The sequence below is a fragment of the Excalfactoria chinensis genome, chromosome 22 (assembly GCF_039878825.1).
Source record: "Excalfactoria chinensis isolate bCotChi1 chromosome 22, bCotChi1.hap2, whole genome shotgun sequence".
Taxonomy (NCBI): Eukaryota; Metazoa; Chordata; class Aves; order Galliformes; family Phasianidae; genus Excalfactoria; species Excalfactoria chinensis.
In genome coordinates, this window is record NC_092846.1 from 2991061 (window position 1) to 3005664 (window position 14604).

General features: G+C 53.7%; 2 protein-coding genes across 5 annotated transcripts; one reads left to right on the forward strand and one right to left on the reverse strand.

The window, feature by feature from the left end:
- Window positions 1-1888: 1888 nt before the first annotated feature.
- On the forward strand, window positions 1889-6908 carry C22H1orf232 (chromosome 22 C1orf232 homolog). 2 transcript variants are annotated; one of them, XM_072355582.1, is made up of 4 exons: window positions 1889-4424; window positions 6044-6130; window positions 6216-6301; window positions 6495-6908. In XM_072355582.1, exons 1-4 carry the CDS (start codon window positions 4359-4361, stop codon window positions 6754-6756), a joined length of 501 nt encoding a protein of 166 aa, XP_072211683.1. In that variant the 5' UTR covers window positions 1889-4358; the 3' UTR covers window positions 6757-6908. The 2 variants fall into 2 exon arrangements, with proteins under 2 accessions (XP_072211683.1, XP_072211682.1); XM_072355581.1 differs by lacking the exon at window positions 1889-4424 and adding an exon at window positions 4570-5953.
- Window positions 6909-7024: 116 nt separating this feature from the next.
- Window positions 7025-10479, reverse strand: FAM110D (family with sequence similarity 110 member D). Of its 3 annotated transcripts, none has more exons than XM_072355508.1 (3): window positions 10152-10479; window positions 9748-9834; window positions 7025-8497 (listed from the first exon to the last, which is right to left on the reverse strand). In XM_072355508.1, exon 3 carries the CDS (start codon window positions 8482-8484, stop codon window positions 7465-7467), a length of 1020 nt encoding a protein of 339 aa, XP_072211609.1. In that variant the 5' UTR covers window positions 8485-8497; window positions 9748-9834; window positions 10152-10479; the 3' UTR covers window positions 7025-7464. The 3 variants fall into 3 exon arrangements, with proteins under 3 accessions (XP_072211609.1, XP_072211606.1, XP_072211608.1); XM_072355505.1 differs by having other exon boundaries at window positions 7025-8552; XM_072355507.1 differs by lacking the exon at window positions 9748-9834 and having other exon boundaries at window positions 7025-8552.
- Between the last annotated feature and the right edge of the window lie 4125 nt (window positions 10480-14604).

Sequence of the window (14604 nt, forward strand, 5' to 3'; positions counted from 1 at the left end):
GAAAAGAACACGCTTTTAGACACAAGATCCAAGGAGCAGCTACCGACACAAGCAGAGAAGTTGCTACAGTCTAATTCAAAGCCATCTCCCCATGCTCACCAACGTGAGGTTGTTTTATTTGCTTTTCAAACCAGGAATCAGAATGCTCTTATGTTTCTCCGCAGAGCCGTAAATTGAAACTAAAGGGGAGATTGAAAAGCAGCAGCTTGTACCACATAACCAGTGACCTTCCTGAAGAACTTTAATGCCTGAAACAGCCCCAAATTTGTTTTGAATCAATTCAATATCACCTCTGCACTCAGCCAATCTCTACCTCTGAAAAAGGCTATGAAGAGCAACATGGGTGTCTAAGGCAGGCTGGCAGCGTTTTGCTTACAGCACTGGAGATGGCACTTCTCCTTAATGGGACTGAATAAAAGCTTCCCATGTATTATCCTTTCTGTGGGGTCATTTAATTCAGAGGTATGCCTTTTTTTTTCCCCCCCCTCGTTGGTGCAAGTTCGTCACATCTGCTGATGCTAATGGATGTCACATGTTCCTGCTGGCAACAAGGCCATGGAGTTACACAAATCCCCTTACCCTCAAGCCAAGCTGGAAGTGGCTCCATTTAGATTACGAAAGAGCTCCAGTCAATGGAGGGTCTTGCAGGAAGCAGGAGAGAATGCTGTGCTGACAGAGCCCGTGCTGATTTTGGGTAACGCTCTTAACGCTTGCATTGCTTTTTACTTTTCTTTTGCTTTCTTTTTCTTTTTTACCTGTGAAAGAGGGACAAAATCTCATTCTCCTGACCCTATTTTCCTCGTAGCCACTTGGACTCATTTGCACAAGAAGGCAACCTGCCCTAAGCTGTGTTCTCCCTTTGGGCATCTCAGCACTCAGGACCAAGAGGTGACAGGTTGGATATTAAGCAGATCAGTGTGCATGCTCTCATTCCTTGTCCTCCCAGTCTCTGCCCTGATTGGTATCGCTCTCATGAGCCAGGCATCCTCCATTTGCAGTCAAGCCTGAGCTCTGTGTGATGGATCACCCCTCCAGGCTGCTAAACAAAGTCCTCCATTCACTGCCCGAGCTCTGGCAGTGGTACCAGCATCACACAGAGGTACCTGAGGTTGCTCTGCCCACAGGCATCAAGAGCACAGGGCTGGCATGCCCTTACATTTAGATGATGCTCTCCAGAATGGATGGTGGCGGGTGGTACAGATGAAAGAGGGGGGGGGGGGGGGGGGGAATTTGATTAATAGAAGCAGCAATTCGTACTCCTCCGCTCTCTCTTCTCTCATTACCAGCATTTAAAAGGCTGGATTCTCATTTCTCATAAGCTCTGGTGCTGCGTACAGATGTGAAGCTGTATCTCTCGGGAGTGCTTCCACCAGCAGAATTCTGATGGGAGGAAATGGGCCCAGCAGACAATAACCTATCAGAAAGTATCCTCTGCAGATGTGCTTCCCACTCTCTGTCCTCATCAGCACTTATTATCCACAGGATTCCTTCCCCTCCTGCCCCACTCTGGAAAGTGACTGCTATTCTATCTTCTTTTTCCAGAAGGATGAAACAAATGAGAGAAAGAAAAAGTATCGGTTTTGGTTGGGACTGGCTGCCATGCAGAAGAGATGAATCAGGCACCTGTGTGGACATTGGATCCACTGAAGTCTAGATGTTGGCTTTGCAGGATAGCACGTATAGATTACTGTGGGCTTTAGCTGTGACATGCCCCGTGCACAGAGCTATGTCTATGATAAGCTTCATCACTCCCTGAAGGTTATAGCAGCCTGGTGGTCTGCTCCTTTCCAAGCAAGACAGCACGAGGTTTGTCATCTTTCTACTAACATGGCTTTGTTTTTAACCACAGCTGTGTTTGATCAGCATGGCTGTGAGCTCTTAAGATACATGTCAGAGGGCAGCACCCAGTTCTGCAGCACCTGGATTCAATGGGTCCTGATCCCCTCAGCCCCACACAGCCTTAGTTATTAGTGGTGCTGCTCAGCCTTGTGTCTGCCCATGTCTCTTAGATCTCCCAGAAGCAAGAAAGGGCTGCTGCAATGCTATGGCACATGAAGTGCTTTGGGACCTACAACTGAATGTACAGAGGGAGAGCTGGTGGTGGCTGCAATGGGATGAAATGAAGCTGAGCAAGAACATGGAGATCTGAAGCATTTTGAGGCTGCCAAACCCCCCCAAACAACATGATGTTACATTGCTTTGAATCCAGGTTTATTTTCTGATGGCTCTTTTTGGTAAGTCGAACTTCTTTTGGGTCAGGTATGTTTTCCATTTCACTACATCTAATTGCATACCTTGAAGCTTCTCAGCACTGGTTGGCATTTACACGACCCCTGTTGTTCTCTATGTGGTTTGGGGGAGGTGCAGTGAAGGAACCAGGGGTCCCTGCAGGAAAAGGTTTCTTCCTTGAACAGAATGAACTTGAATGGGAACTTGAATGCTTTCAGCCACCCCGAGAGGCAGTTGGGGTTTTTTTATGGGGTGTTTTTCTTGAGCTCTTTCCAGAACATCGCTATTTTCTTCTATCTTGTGCTGTTGTGGACAAAACAAAAACGGGAGCTGCTGCTTGATTTTTGTAATCCCCGTTGATATTGGATGCAGCGACGGGCGAGGAATAAAGATATTCTCTTCAGAGGAAATAAATAAGATGTTGATTGGCAAGCTAAATCCTCCACGGTGTTGCTGTCTCTATGACTGAAATCCCAAATGAGCCCAACTGCAACGCGTTTTATGCTGTTTCCGCACTCCAAACGCCTTTTTCAATCTATTTCCTTAAGCTTTACAGGACGGCTCTCTCCAATTCCACTTCCCTCTTGGAAAGGAACGCTAAATACAAGCTCTCCTTTACCCGACCGCAACTTTCGTTTCCCTTCTCGGATTTCTAAGCACATCGGAGGGGTTAGCACTTGTTAACAGAGCCATTGTCATGAGATAATGGGCTGCTATTAGAGACGCCTTTTTGATGGCCGTGGGCCATTTTCTTGTGATGTGAGAAATGATGGCTTGCAGTTCCCGGACATATTATGGGCTCAGCCTTCTTGTCTCCTTGTCACAAAGCGGGATCGGTTCTGTCATCTCTTTCCAAAGAAGCAGAAGGAAGATGTTCCACCCCCCACTCGGATGTTGTGTGATACCACCATAAACCCGGACAGCTGATGCTGAGCAGAGCAAACCCTGAACCCAAAGCTTCACATCCCTGCTCGCGGTGTACTCTGACCTGCTGCCCTTAAACCAGGGGCTCCGAGGGAAGTGGAGCTCCTCATTTTCCTTTGCACAGCTGGGAGAAATGGAAAACATCAGCCTAAGGAGATAAACGTTGAGGTCAAGGACTAAGGATTTATCAACTCCAGTTACGGTTTCCGCTTGCTTCTCCTTAATGAAATAAAGCAGCTTAAATGACCTGAAAATACTGAGATAAGCAGCCAGGTGAAACAAGGCAGAGGAGCTGGAAAGGAGTGTGGGCAGTGGGGACAGCTTAGTGCTGTCAGAGGAGAGGCCCAGATCCAAAGGGAAAACGTTCTGGCTGTCCCCATAGCAAGACATCAGGGACTTTGGGTTGCTTGGGGCATTGCACAGCTGAGTTCTAAGCATGGCAGATACCCTCCCCCTTATCGCAGCACTGAATTTCATGCCAGCAGCTTTCCCCTCCAAGCACAAGGATGAGAGTGCATTGGAGGGGGTGCAGAGCAGAGCCCCGTGGTGTGCAGAGGGTGCAGGGTGCACCAAGCTGGGGTCCTTCCTGCCACCCTCAGTTGGTTCCCTTTGGTGCTGCCCGCCCTGCTGAGGTGCTGGCTTATTTGTTTAACTTTTCTGCTGCAGAGGTTAAGCAAATCAAACCCTACCGACTCAGTGCAAATGACAGGAGGCTAAGTGGTGTTACCTTTAATTACTGTCGGTGTCAAAGGAAGCAGTGGGGGGCTCTGGAACCGGTTTGCGCCTTGGTGGAAGAGGAGGAGCGTGTTGGCAGGATTGCCATTTGTATTCAGATGGGGACATCTAGTGACCAGCCTGCCATATTGCGAGGATTGAGCATCCCAGCAGAAGAACATGGAAAGCCTGGTTTGGGAAGCAGCTTGCGTGTTGCTGGACGTGCTCCTCCTGTCTGCTGCATCCTTCAGTTGATGCCCCAGAGCGATGAGCCCTTTAAGGCTGACCCTGAACCCAGTTGTCCAAAGCTCTCAGACAGGAGATGCCCACACCACGTACCTGGCTGCCCGCTGACCCACATCAGGTCATGCTGTGGTACCAGAGCCTGTTTCCAGCCAGCTGATGGCTGTGGTCAAGTTGTCCCACCTGCACAGCTTGGTTCCTATTGAACCTGGAGTGCTCCATGAGCTCTGAGCCTCAGCGAGTCCATCATGAACAGCATTACACAGCACAGCACGTGTGGGCTTGGTGGAGCTTCTTCCCATGTGGAACATAAAGTGAGTAATAATCTTCACAACATCAATTGAGCAGCACCTTAAGCTGTCTGTTTACCTTGGAGGATTGGGAGGGAGGGAGCAGTATATTCACACAGCTGGGACAGGTTTCAGTGCCTGCTGTCACTGGGAGAAATATCTTCACAACTGGTTTGCTACCTGCACGTTTATTAGCAGCAATTATACGGCGCTGGTGTTACAAATTGCTGCTGAAAGCTGTTACCAAACGGAAAGCCCTCGGTTTAATTGAAAGCACTTCTTCTATTTGATTACTAATGGCTCTATGTTATGATATCAATGACCTGCATGAGAAAATCGCTTCCCCAGAGGGATGGAGTCTGCAGGTCTCTGTGCAGATGGAGCTTCATCCCCTGGGAGGAGTGGAGGTCTGTGATGCACAGCACCAAGGGGGGGGTCAGGAGGATCAGCCAAGTGCTTTTCCCAGCCCCAGAAGATGGGAAATTTTGGATGGGAAAGCAGCATTTTGTAGCTGCTTTCACTAAAAGGAGCTCAGGACTTGTTGGCAGCGTGGTGAAAAGGATGGGATGGGTTGTGTTTAACTTTCCAGCAGCAAGAAGAGGAGGGAAGGTAACTTCTGTGCCATGGGAAGGATGGTTTCCCAGCCTCCAACAGCTGTGTGTCCACCAATGCGTCTTTTGGGATGTACAAATAAGGTTTATTTTGTGGTGTGCAGCATCTTTTGTTTCCAAGCTAAGCATGTAATTAACTCAAAGATGCAAAGGGAGGTTCATCTACTGCGTTTCCATCTTGCAGCCTTCGGCAATCCATTAATGAAGCCTAATTACGATGTCACAAGCCGAAGTTCTAGCCAGGTGACTAATTGACTTCGGACATGCAAGAGCTCTTTAGTTGTTTTAAGCCAGGAGAATGGAGGAAAGAGAGTTGTTAATTAGTTGAGTTCTGCCTTATTGTGACGCTAGGTGGGCTGCAGTACCTCATTCCGACCAGCAGGTGGCAGCAGCGCGGCGCTGGGGCGGACACGGGCTCGTCCACCGTTGCGCGTCTCCGCCGTTAGGATCTAAGTCCTCCCGGCCATACTGCGCATGCGCTGGCGGAGCGGAACCGGTGTGGGCTGCGTTGCGGTTCGGTGCCGGTTCTGCTGTTCCTTCATGGGACCGCGCAGGAAGGACACGAAACGGGCAGAGAAACGCACGATGTCACTACGGGGCGCTCCGGTCTGCGCTCGGCGGTGCCCCGGGGCCGCCCCGATGAGCGCACTGGGCACCGGGAGCGAGTTTGGGGTGAACGGAGCCCTCCCCCCCCCTCGCCCGCTGTTCTTCCCCCTGCACGAACCGGGCTCAGGTTCCCCTTTGTGCACGGAGTGCGGCCCTTGAAACTTTCATGAGGACATCGGATCGCCAACGAGGTCCGTCCCACCTCCCCTCCTGCCGCTGCGCATCGCCTCTATCCCGCAGCCCCACGCCATGACCCAGGGCATCTGGGGGCTCTACAAGGCCAGGGTGCTGCAGACCCTGGGGGGGGCACGGGCTGATGGTGCGCTGCAGGAGGAGGTAATGGGGAGGGGGGTGGGGTGGGGGAGCGCATGGCTGGGCACAGCCCCTTGTCATTGCCTTGCACTCACCGGGTTGGGTTTGTTGCAGGGAGACCCTTCCGAGCTGATGGAGGCAGCGGAGCCCCCCGCGCTGATGGAGGAGGGACCCGGCCCTGTGTCCCAGCTGGCACGGAAGGTGAGGATTGCAGCTGTGAGATGCTGTTGGGAGTCCCAGTAACTCCCATTGAGCCCCAATGAACCACACTGTGCTTCATCTCCAGGTCCAGGGGGGATGGCGGACATTCTCATCTCTCTTCACCCGTGAGGATGAGCACCAGCTGCTCAACCCAGAGCCCTGCGCTGATCAGTAAGTTGTGTTTTGGGGGGTATGGGGGGCACCCATAGCTTAGATTTTGCCCTGGGATCTGCATCCCCATGTTCCTCCATCCCCTGTGACCCCAATCCCTGGATCAGGGGTGGGTGAATCCCAGATATGGGATATGAACCAGCACTGAAGCTGGTTCAGGAGTCTGTGTGTCCACATTCTGCTCTCCCTTTAGCCCCTTGGCTGCCGTGCCAGCTGAACTGCCCCCTACCCAGAAAGCAGCCGGCTTTTGGGATCTCTTTGCTACCAAGTGGCAGCAGGCATCGGCACCGGACAAGGAGGTGGACCCACCAGAACTGGGTGAGACCCCCATGGAGCCAGCAGGTGATGAGGGCCCCAGTGACCTGCGGGAGCCAGAGGAAGGAGCCTTTAAATGGGGCTTCCTGGCCAGCAAACTGGCTGAGATCCGAAATAAAAATGCTTCCAAGGGCAACTAAAGGAGGCGGTGCCGCCTGATGCTGTGATGGGCCCTGGCAATGGGGAGGTGTTGGCACTAAAGACCCCACGGCGCCCTGAGCATGTGTGGTGCTTTCTTTGCCTTTGTCCCCTGCCACCTGTGGAGCCCCATTCCATCCCCAGGACTGCAGAACTGCCCCAAAGGGTTGAGACCCTCCAGAGGGATGGGAGGCGGCTTGCCACCCTAATCCCTAAAGCAACCCCCATCCACTCAGGCCCTGCTGGAAGAGACCACGGATGCAGCCATGCTAGAAGAAAACCACAGGTTTATTAAGAGTTCCCATCCTAGCAGCCCCTTTCTCATTGAGGCTGATGGGGGAGAAGGCTTCCATCCGAGACCATAACCAGTAACAGGGAAGACCAAGAGGTAGGGACCCAACGAGGAACAGCAGCCTTCCAGCCACAGTGGCTGAGGTTGGACTCACCCAAAGAAGGTCCCTGGGCACCCCACCGCACTCAGCCACGTGCCCACACCTCCAAAAGCAGCTATTGGTGGGCTGCATATCCAAGGGGTAGATCTCTTGTCCCTTCTGTGGGCAGACCTTGTCTGTGCTTAGGATAGACTTGGTGTCCTTGCAAGCAGCACCGTGTAGCAACAGGGCGCTGTCAGTCCCCAGGCCGTATCCAGCAAGATCAAGGTGCCATATCATCCACATAGACCCACATACGGCTGGCTGGGGTTCTTCCTTTCAGACTGTGGATTCCTTGGCGGCCGCCCAAGCTCGCTGGCAGCCATAGAGCCATTTGATGACACGGGCATTGCGCTCCACCACCGAGATGGCAGAGCAGAGCCGTGTATCCGACTCCTCCTCACCTGGCCCTGCATCCTCCCCGCTGCACCCCGAGGCCTGGCTGGGCTCCCACTCACAGGAGCCGTGGAGCCGTGCCGAGGCAGCGTCCCATCCTGCTGGCACAAACCTCTCCTTCCCCAGCCCTTCCACCATGGCCCGGTCCAGCCCACAGTAATTGAAGAACCTCTCCTTCTCCGAAAGCGGCAGGGATGGGCGCAGGCCAAGTGCTGGTTTGGTGCTGCTGGGGGTCTGGGCTGGGCTTGGGGCTTGTTGTGGCTGCTGCATGGGGCTGTCAGGCGATGGGATGATGCCGCTGCTGTCGCCACCCGGTGTCTGTGCATCTTCAGCTTGCCCCGTGGACACCCACAGCATGGGGCTCTCGGGGGCTTTATCTGACCCCTGGGGAGAGCTGGGGGGTTTGTCCCTGAGCGGCCCTTGGAAGAGGCGTCTGACCAGCCCGTAGCCCTTGGTGTTCTCCTTGTTGATGACTGGGCAGTCCCGTTTCTGCCGGTAAATGACGAGCGAGTCGGGTCTCAGCAGGCGCCTGCTGCCGCCTCCCCTCCGCGGCACAGGGGACGAGGGACAGGGCACCTTGCGGCTGCCGTCGCAGCTCAGATCCGAGCCGTGGCAGAGCTCGTGGCATTGCTGCAAGGCGAGCAGGCGCCGGCCGCGGGGTGAGCGACAGGGCGAGCAGCTTCTCAGTGCCGGCTCCTGCCGGCTGTTAATGACCTGCTGCGATTTGACGTACTTCACTTTATCTGCTTCCAACCGCTCCACGGCGCTGGGTGTGCGACCCCCGCTGCCCCCCCCAACCTGCTCCCGCAGGTATTCGGGGCCCCGGTTCAGCAAACGGAGTGGGGAAACACCGCGGCCAGAGGAGCAGACGGCTCGTGGGGTGCTGCCGAGTGGGACCATCATCTGCCAACCGACCCTGTGTGGGATGGGAACCACAAAGCTGTGCTCGGCTTCTGCACTCAGCCACGGTCCTGGGGGGGGAGAGGAGGGTTGGGGTTGGGTTAGCACTGGGGATGGGGTTGGAACCGGAGATGAGTTTGGAATCAAGGGTGAGGATGGCACCGGGGATGTGGCACCAGCAGCAGAAGGACCAGGAGCAACATAGAGCCGTGTAGGGGGATAGAAGTGTCCCCTGCCTGCAGTGGAGGTGTCCTGCAAACCGGGGCAGGAACAATCACAGCAGGAAGAGAGAAGCACCGAGCATCCGCCGGCTTCATCAACATCCCGAGCAGCTTCAAACAGGAAAAGTAAGCGGAGCCGCTGCTTTATCTTTATGAGCCCAGAGACGGCAGAACAAAGACAGCACAGGGAAACCAGTCTGCTTCCCCAGCCCTCCCATCCCGTGTGCCAGCAGCGGGGCCCTTTTGGCTGCCGGGGTTTCCGTGCTGTGTGGGGCATCGTGGCTCCCCGTGGTGTTGGCCTGGGCCGGGCTCCCAGCTCTGTTTCCCTTTCAGGAAAAGAAAACAAAGGGGCTCCAGGAAGGTTTATTTTACACAGAGGCTGTTTGGTCAGCACTGCCACTCTGCTGAGGGCAGGGGGCTCATCCTGTCCTGTCCTGTCCCTCTGCAGTGAGGGGTTCCTAAGGCAGGCTCTGGGATCATCATTTCCTCTCCTTTTGCCACTTACTTGGAAGTGCCAAGGAGCAAAAAACAGCCCTTGCTCAGCTTTAACCAAGCACCCATGCAGGGACAGTGGGGGATGATGCTGGAACCAAGCAGGCACAGAGCAGTGGGGCCATAAATTGAGTAGCAGAGGTGGAGTCTGGTGGGGGCTGTAAATGCCCAAAGCAGATGGTGCCCCTGAGCAAAAGAAGCCCAAATGGCCCTGAAGAGCCACCTCTGGGGTAGTGGTGGGGACAGGCAGACCACAGCTATCCAGAGAGCAGGCAGCCCGGGAGCCTTCTGCTTCCACACACAGCCACGGGCTTCAACATTGCATCCACCCCCATTTTACACATGGGTAAACTGAGGAGCTGTGTTTTTCAGATCCTAAGGGGCAAACTCCCACATCTCCATGGCTTTCAAGAGCTCTGCAGTGCTTCCATGGATGCTGCCCCCAGCATGCGATCCTGTCACCCCCTGGGCTGCCATGTCCTGTGCCCCCAGCCCAGCCCCAGAACCCGTATATGCCAGCTGCATGCCCATTGATGGGGCTGCTTGTGCTCACCTGGGCCTGTGCAGGGTGCTGGTCAATCTCTTCTGCTCCTGTTTCCTCCAGCAGCCAGCAGCAAACTGAGCCCAGAGCCACAGGAGCCTCATATGGAGGGGGAGGAAGAGCCACCCCATTAACCCCTGCCAGCCCAGCCTCATCAGCACATCCTGCTCTGCTCCATCACCCTGCCAGCACTGAGTCCTCAGTCCCTGCAGCCTTTACACCCCAGACTCCCCCTCAGCCATGGTCTCCATCTCCCAGCTCTCCCTATGGGATCACAGCCAGGATCCTGGCTCTGGGACAGGCTCCCCACCATCCCTCTGACCCTTCAGGCCATAGCAATGTCTGCCTGCCCCAGTGGAACCCACTGTGTGTGACCCCACACACACTGGGTACATCAGGAACAGGGCAATGAGTACCTGGCACTGCAGTCCTCTTCCTCAGGTCCTGCCCGAGTCCATAGGAATGAGGCAAAGCAAAGTCCTTCCAGCACCTTCTGTCAGCGGTGAAAGGGTCAAAGTGAGCTCAGATCCAGGCAGGTTCCTGCCTCCCCTTCCCTTGGGAAAGGCTGTAAACCGCAGGAAGCTGCAGGGACCAGAGCCAGCCCAGGGGTTATTTTTACCTCTCCCCTTCCCGGAGGGCTCAGCATCCTTTCTGGCCCCAGCCCACCTCCACTCCCAGCTCCCTAAAACATGGGCAGACCTCAGCTCCCTGGAGAGCCCAAGAGAGCCCTCAGCTCCACGCATCCCTGCCATGCTGAATGGGAGGGATGCAGCCACATCACTGCTACTTGCAGGGAACAAGCATGCTCTAGTGGGAATCAATCCTAGATTGATACCCGGGGGAGGAGCAGACCCCATTGTTAATGCCAGGCAGCAGCAATCACTGTTTCTCAAAACAGGTTTCTTTTGTTCCTGTAAGGACAGCAGTGAGTCAGAGCAGCCTTCACTTCACCTTTCTGCACCGGATGCGGGTGTTCCTGTGAGGCACTTCCAGCAGGCGCCTGCAACTTCCCCTTTGCTGGGAGAGGGATGGACAGACAGACACAGACAGACAGACAGGCTGCTCTGGGGGGGGGGGGGCACACACAGCACATACCAGCTGCATTAACATCCCAACAACGCCAAGTCCTTTGGGGATACAAAAGGGGATGGTTGGAGGGGCCCTTTCTGGCACTGGGATGTTGAGCAGCTCCTGCTTTCCCAGGTGAGGCAATGAAGCTTTATCACTTGAGTTTACCCCCATCCATCAGCCTCTAACAAATTCACCAGAGTCACACAGATGCTCAAAAGTCTCGTTATTTAATTAAGGCTGTTTTTTTTCTTACAGCCCCAATGCTGACTGTGGTTACATGAGGGTCTCAGGTTTGGATCTGCTCGTGGGGGTGTTTCCAGCCCTCATGGTGGGAGAGAAGAATTCAAGGAAGTGCTCATAGGTCAAACAGCCCGGAGCACTGCTCCACCTCCAAAGTGATTTCTCAGAGCACATCCAGCTCTGATTAAACGACCTCCTCTCTCCTGGCAACAGGTAATTGCGTGCCACACATCCTAAAGGACATCACACGCTTCAGGAGGAAAAGCAGAAGAGTGCTGAGACCAGCAGGGCCCATGTGTGGCTCTGATCCACCACAGAGGAGCAGCGGGAACAGCCCCAGGAGGAGGCAGAAGCTATCTGTGACCAATTGATGCCATAGGGAGGATGAGCTGATTTCCAGAGGGGGAATTCGGCACGGCTAGCAGAGCTCACAGCCCACTCCTGCAAAGGGGGAGAGGTGCTATTTGTGTTGTCATTAGGACACTGACCTACTGCCCCTGCATGCCTCCAAGCAAAGCAGGGTCTGACCCCCCAGGAAAGGCCCCACGTGCCCCAACAGCCCAACATGCACCAGGATATTAGGAAAAGCAGAAAGGATAACAGCCCAATCTGTTGACTATTGCATGTAAGCAGTAAATAAGTGGATGTGAGTTCAGTCTGCCCCTGGGAGGGTGGTCAGGACTGCACGTGCCCCTCAGTCACCTTTCCAGATGCATTTCTCCTTTGGAAATCACTAACACTGCCGTGACCAGGTGCAGACATGACTGTAAAACTGATAACGTTACCATCTGTTGCTACTTGTCGCCTTACTTTCACAACCCACAAAAGCCCCTTCTGGTCTGAGGCCATGTAAATGCCATGGGCTGGAGAGCAGCTGAAGTGAGCTGGCAGGCTTGGGGTAGAAGGGCTGCATGCCAAGGGGCTGAGACACATGGACTTCTATTGGAGAACAAGCAGGAGTGGAAGGACTTGCTACACTAGCTTAAAAATATCAAGGGCTCAAATGGGCATCAAACAGGCATCGATAAATCTGAAACCAACACCTGATCTAAGGCAGCCATCCACAAGCTTTTGCAAACAGAAACCGGAGAGCAGTTGAGCACAGAAGAATGACCCTGAGCTTCACACAGACCTTTGTGCCCTACAGATGAACCTTTGGAACGTTGCAGGAGGTTGTTGGCCCGGATGGCTTCTGGAGCCTGTGTTTGGGAAGTAAAAGAGCTGTAGGGAGAGGTGGGAGGAGCTGCTGCAAAGGACAGCCTCCCCAGGATGTGTCTGTGATGAACCCACCCTTTGCTGTAGCACTTTTATGTTGCATGGTTACATTTCAAACCCCAGAGGCTACAGAGGCCTCCGTGCACCACTCGCAGTTCTAACACTGCTTTTCCCTCTTGCCCACTTTAAAAAACGCAAAGCAAATCAGCCATATTCCCCAACACCCCACCCCAGCATACCTTACCTGGCTGAAGTGCTCCAGAGGTGCAAGCTGTGTGTGGGAGGCACTGCAGGGAGGCAGCCTTCCTCCTCCTCTTCCCGTATCACAGCAGATGCAGCTTCAAGTCACCACCTGCAGCTCCAGTTTGCCACCTGCCAGCTCAGCCTGCAGGTCAGGCTCTGGGCAGCACCATCTGCTCCTCATCAACCGCAGCCTTTCTGCAACTGCTTTGTGTTTCAGGCACCCAGATAAACCTGGAAACTCATCTGGGAACAGAGAGACTTAAAGGGGTGTATCAGCTGGGCCATGGCTCCTCATGTAGTGATGCAGTGGGTTGCTGGCTGATCTTTTGGGTCACTCAGCTTCTCCACGCTTCCCTGATGTTCTGCTTATAGAGGCAAAGCATCTCAGACTGCCCCACATACTTAGAGACCCGGCGATCAGAGAGAAACAGTAGTTTCTTTCAGTACTTCCACCTCCTGGCCCTCCCCATATGCAGGGCAGGCACTCTGGACACTTTGTGACATTGGATATGAGTCTCTCTCCCCTAACGGTGTGTAAGAATAGCCGGTACTTTGCATAGGCTGCTCCTCAGAGCCTGACCAAAAAGGAAACGAAACTCAGCGCTGCTCAACTTGCCCTGCTAACTACACTTCAATCCTTTAACGACCTCTCCTCTGGGACACAGCGGCTTAGATTTACAGCACAGGCCCCACTAAGGACTGAAAGCACAGTGACACCATAAAGGATTCAAAGGATGTGGGTAAGGCAAGGCAGAGAGTAAAGCAAAAGTCATGTTTGTGCTGTCCGCAGTCCAAAGTGCACCTGAGCACATCTGCTCAATGAGACACTATGCAAGAAAGAGGGGGGGGGGGGGGAAAGCAATCTTGAAATGTGGGCATCCTTCCATGGGGGCAGGACCTGATCCATCACACTGCAGCTCTCTTACAACTCATCAGAGAGGCAACTTTCTCCTATAATTAAGGTGCTTAAATATCCTTTCATGGATAAGAATCACAGTTTCAATCCCTTTCTCTTTTGCCGTGGCTGCACTGACATACAGATCGAAGCACGCAGCTCTCAGCCAGGTGGGATCTGCATGTGTGCAGCACCACAATATGCAGGAAACAGCAAAGCATGCAAATGCACTGACACCCAACAAACAGCCAGGTCTGTGCTTGCTGGTGGGACAACATATAGAGCACCAAGGTAATTTATAGTGCTCCCAGTTTGGGCTATTCCCACTCCCAGCCTGTACAACAACCCTTTGCTTTCTTAATTAAAACATGCAAGTGACTTTAGACTCTTGTGCCATGTATAAGTAATAGCGTTTCCTAACCTTAATTTCTAAGGTTTCCCAGGGCATGTGAAACCAGCAGGTCACCATCACCTCCCCAACCTCCAGGGCACCATTTACATCTGGTTCAGCCCCAGAAACATAATGGAAGCCCAGGAACTAAAAAGAAACAAGGGTAGATCAAACAGCATTCAGGCACCACAGGGAAATGTGCAGGAGGATGCTCACCAGGCTGTGCTCAACCCTATGCACAGGGGATCCCAATTTGTTAAGGGGGGGAGATGGGGGGCAGCAGGGCTCAACCAACAGCAACAACCAGAGGCTTCTGGGTGAAATCTTCCCATTCCAGCACTCAGAGGGAGCCTCCCTGCAAGAGAAGGCTGGCTGCAGAGGGAGGAGCAGCAGCGCCCTGGAAAGCAGCAGCATCTGGTTCACAACCCCAAAAATCCAGTAAGACCAGTAACAGCAGACAGAACCTGCCAGAGATTTCCATACAGTCCAGGGTGGTACTTGCATTGCTTGTAGCAACAGCTCCCAGCCCATACAGGATGTAAGAATATTGCTGTGCCTTTAATCCTGTCCTTGAAAATGAAGCAGCACGCCCAGAGGAGCAGCGCTTTGATTCTTAAGAGGCTCAGCAGGAGCAGAGGGATCCATGAGGCCGCAGCTCCAAAAGCCAGCTACTTTCAAACCCAGCATGGCCCTGCTCTGTCAGAGCAGTACATTACATAGCAGGGAAAGCTCTGCACTGCCTCTGTCAGCCAACCCAGCACCTTTTATGAGCTAAAATCACTTACAGTGTGACCGTGATGAACTGCTACAGCTT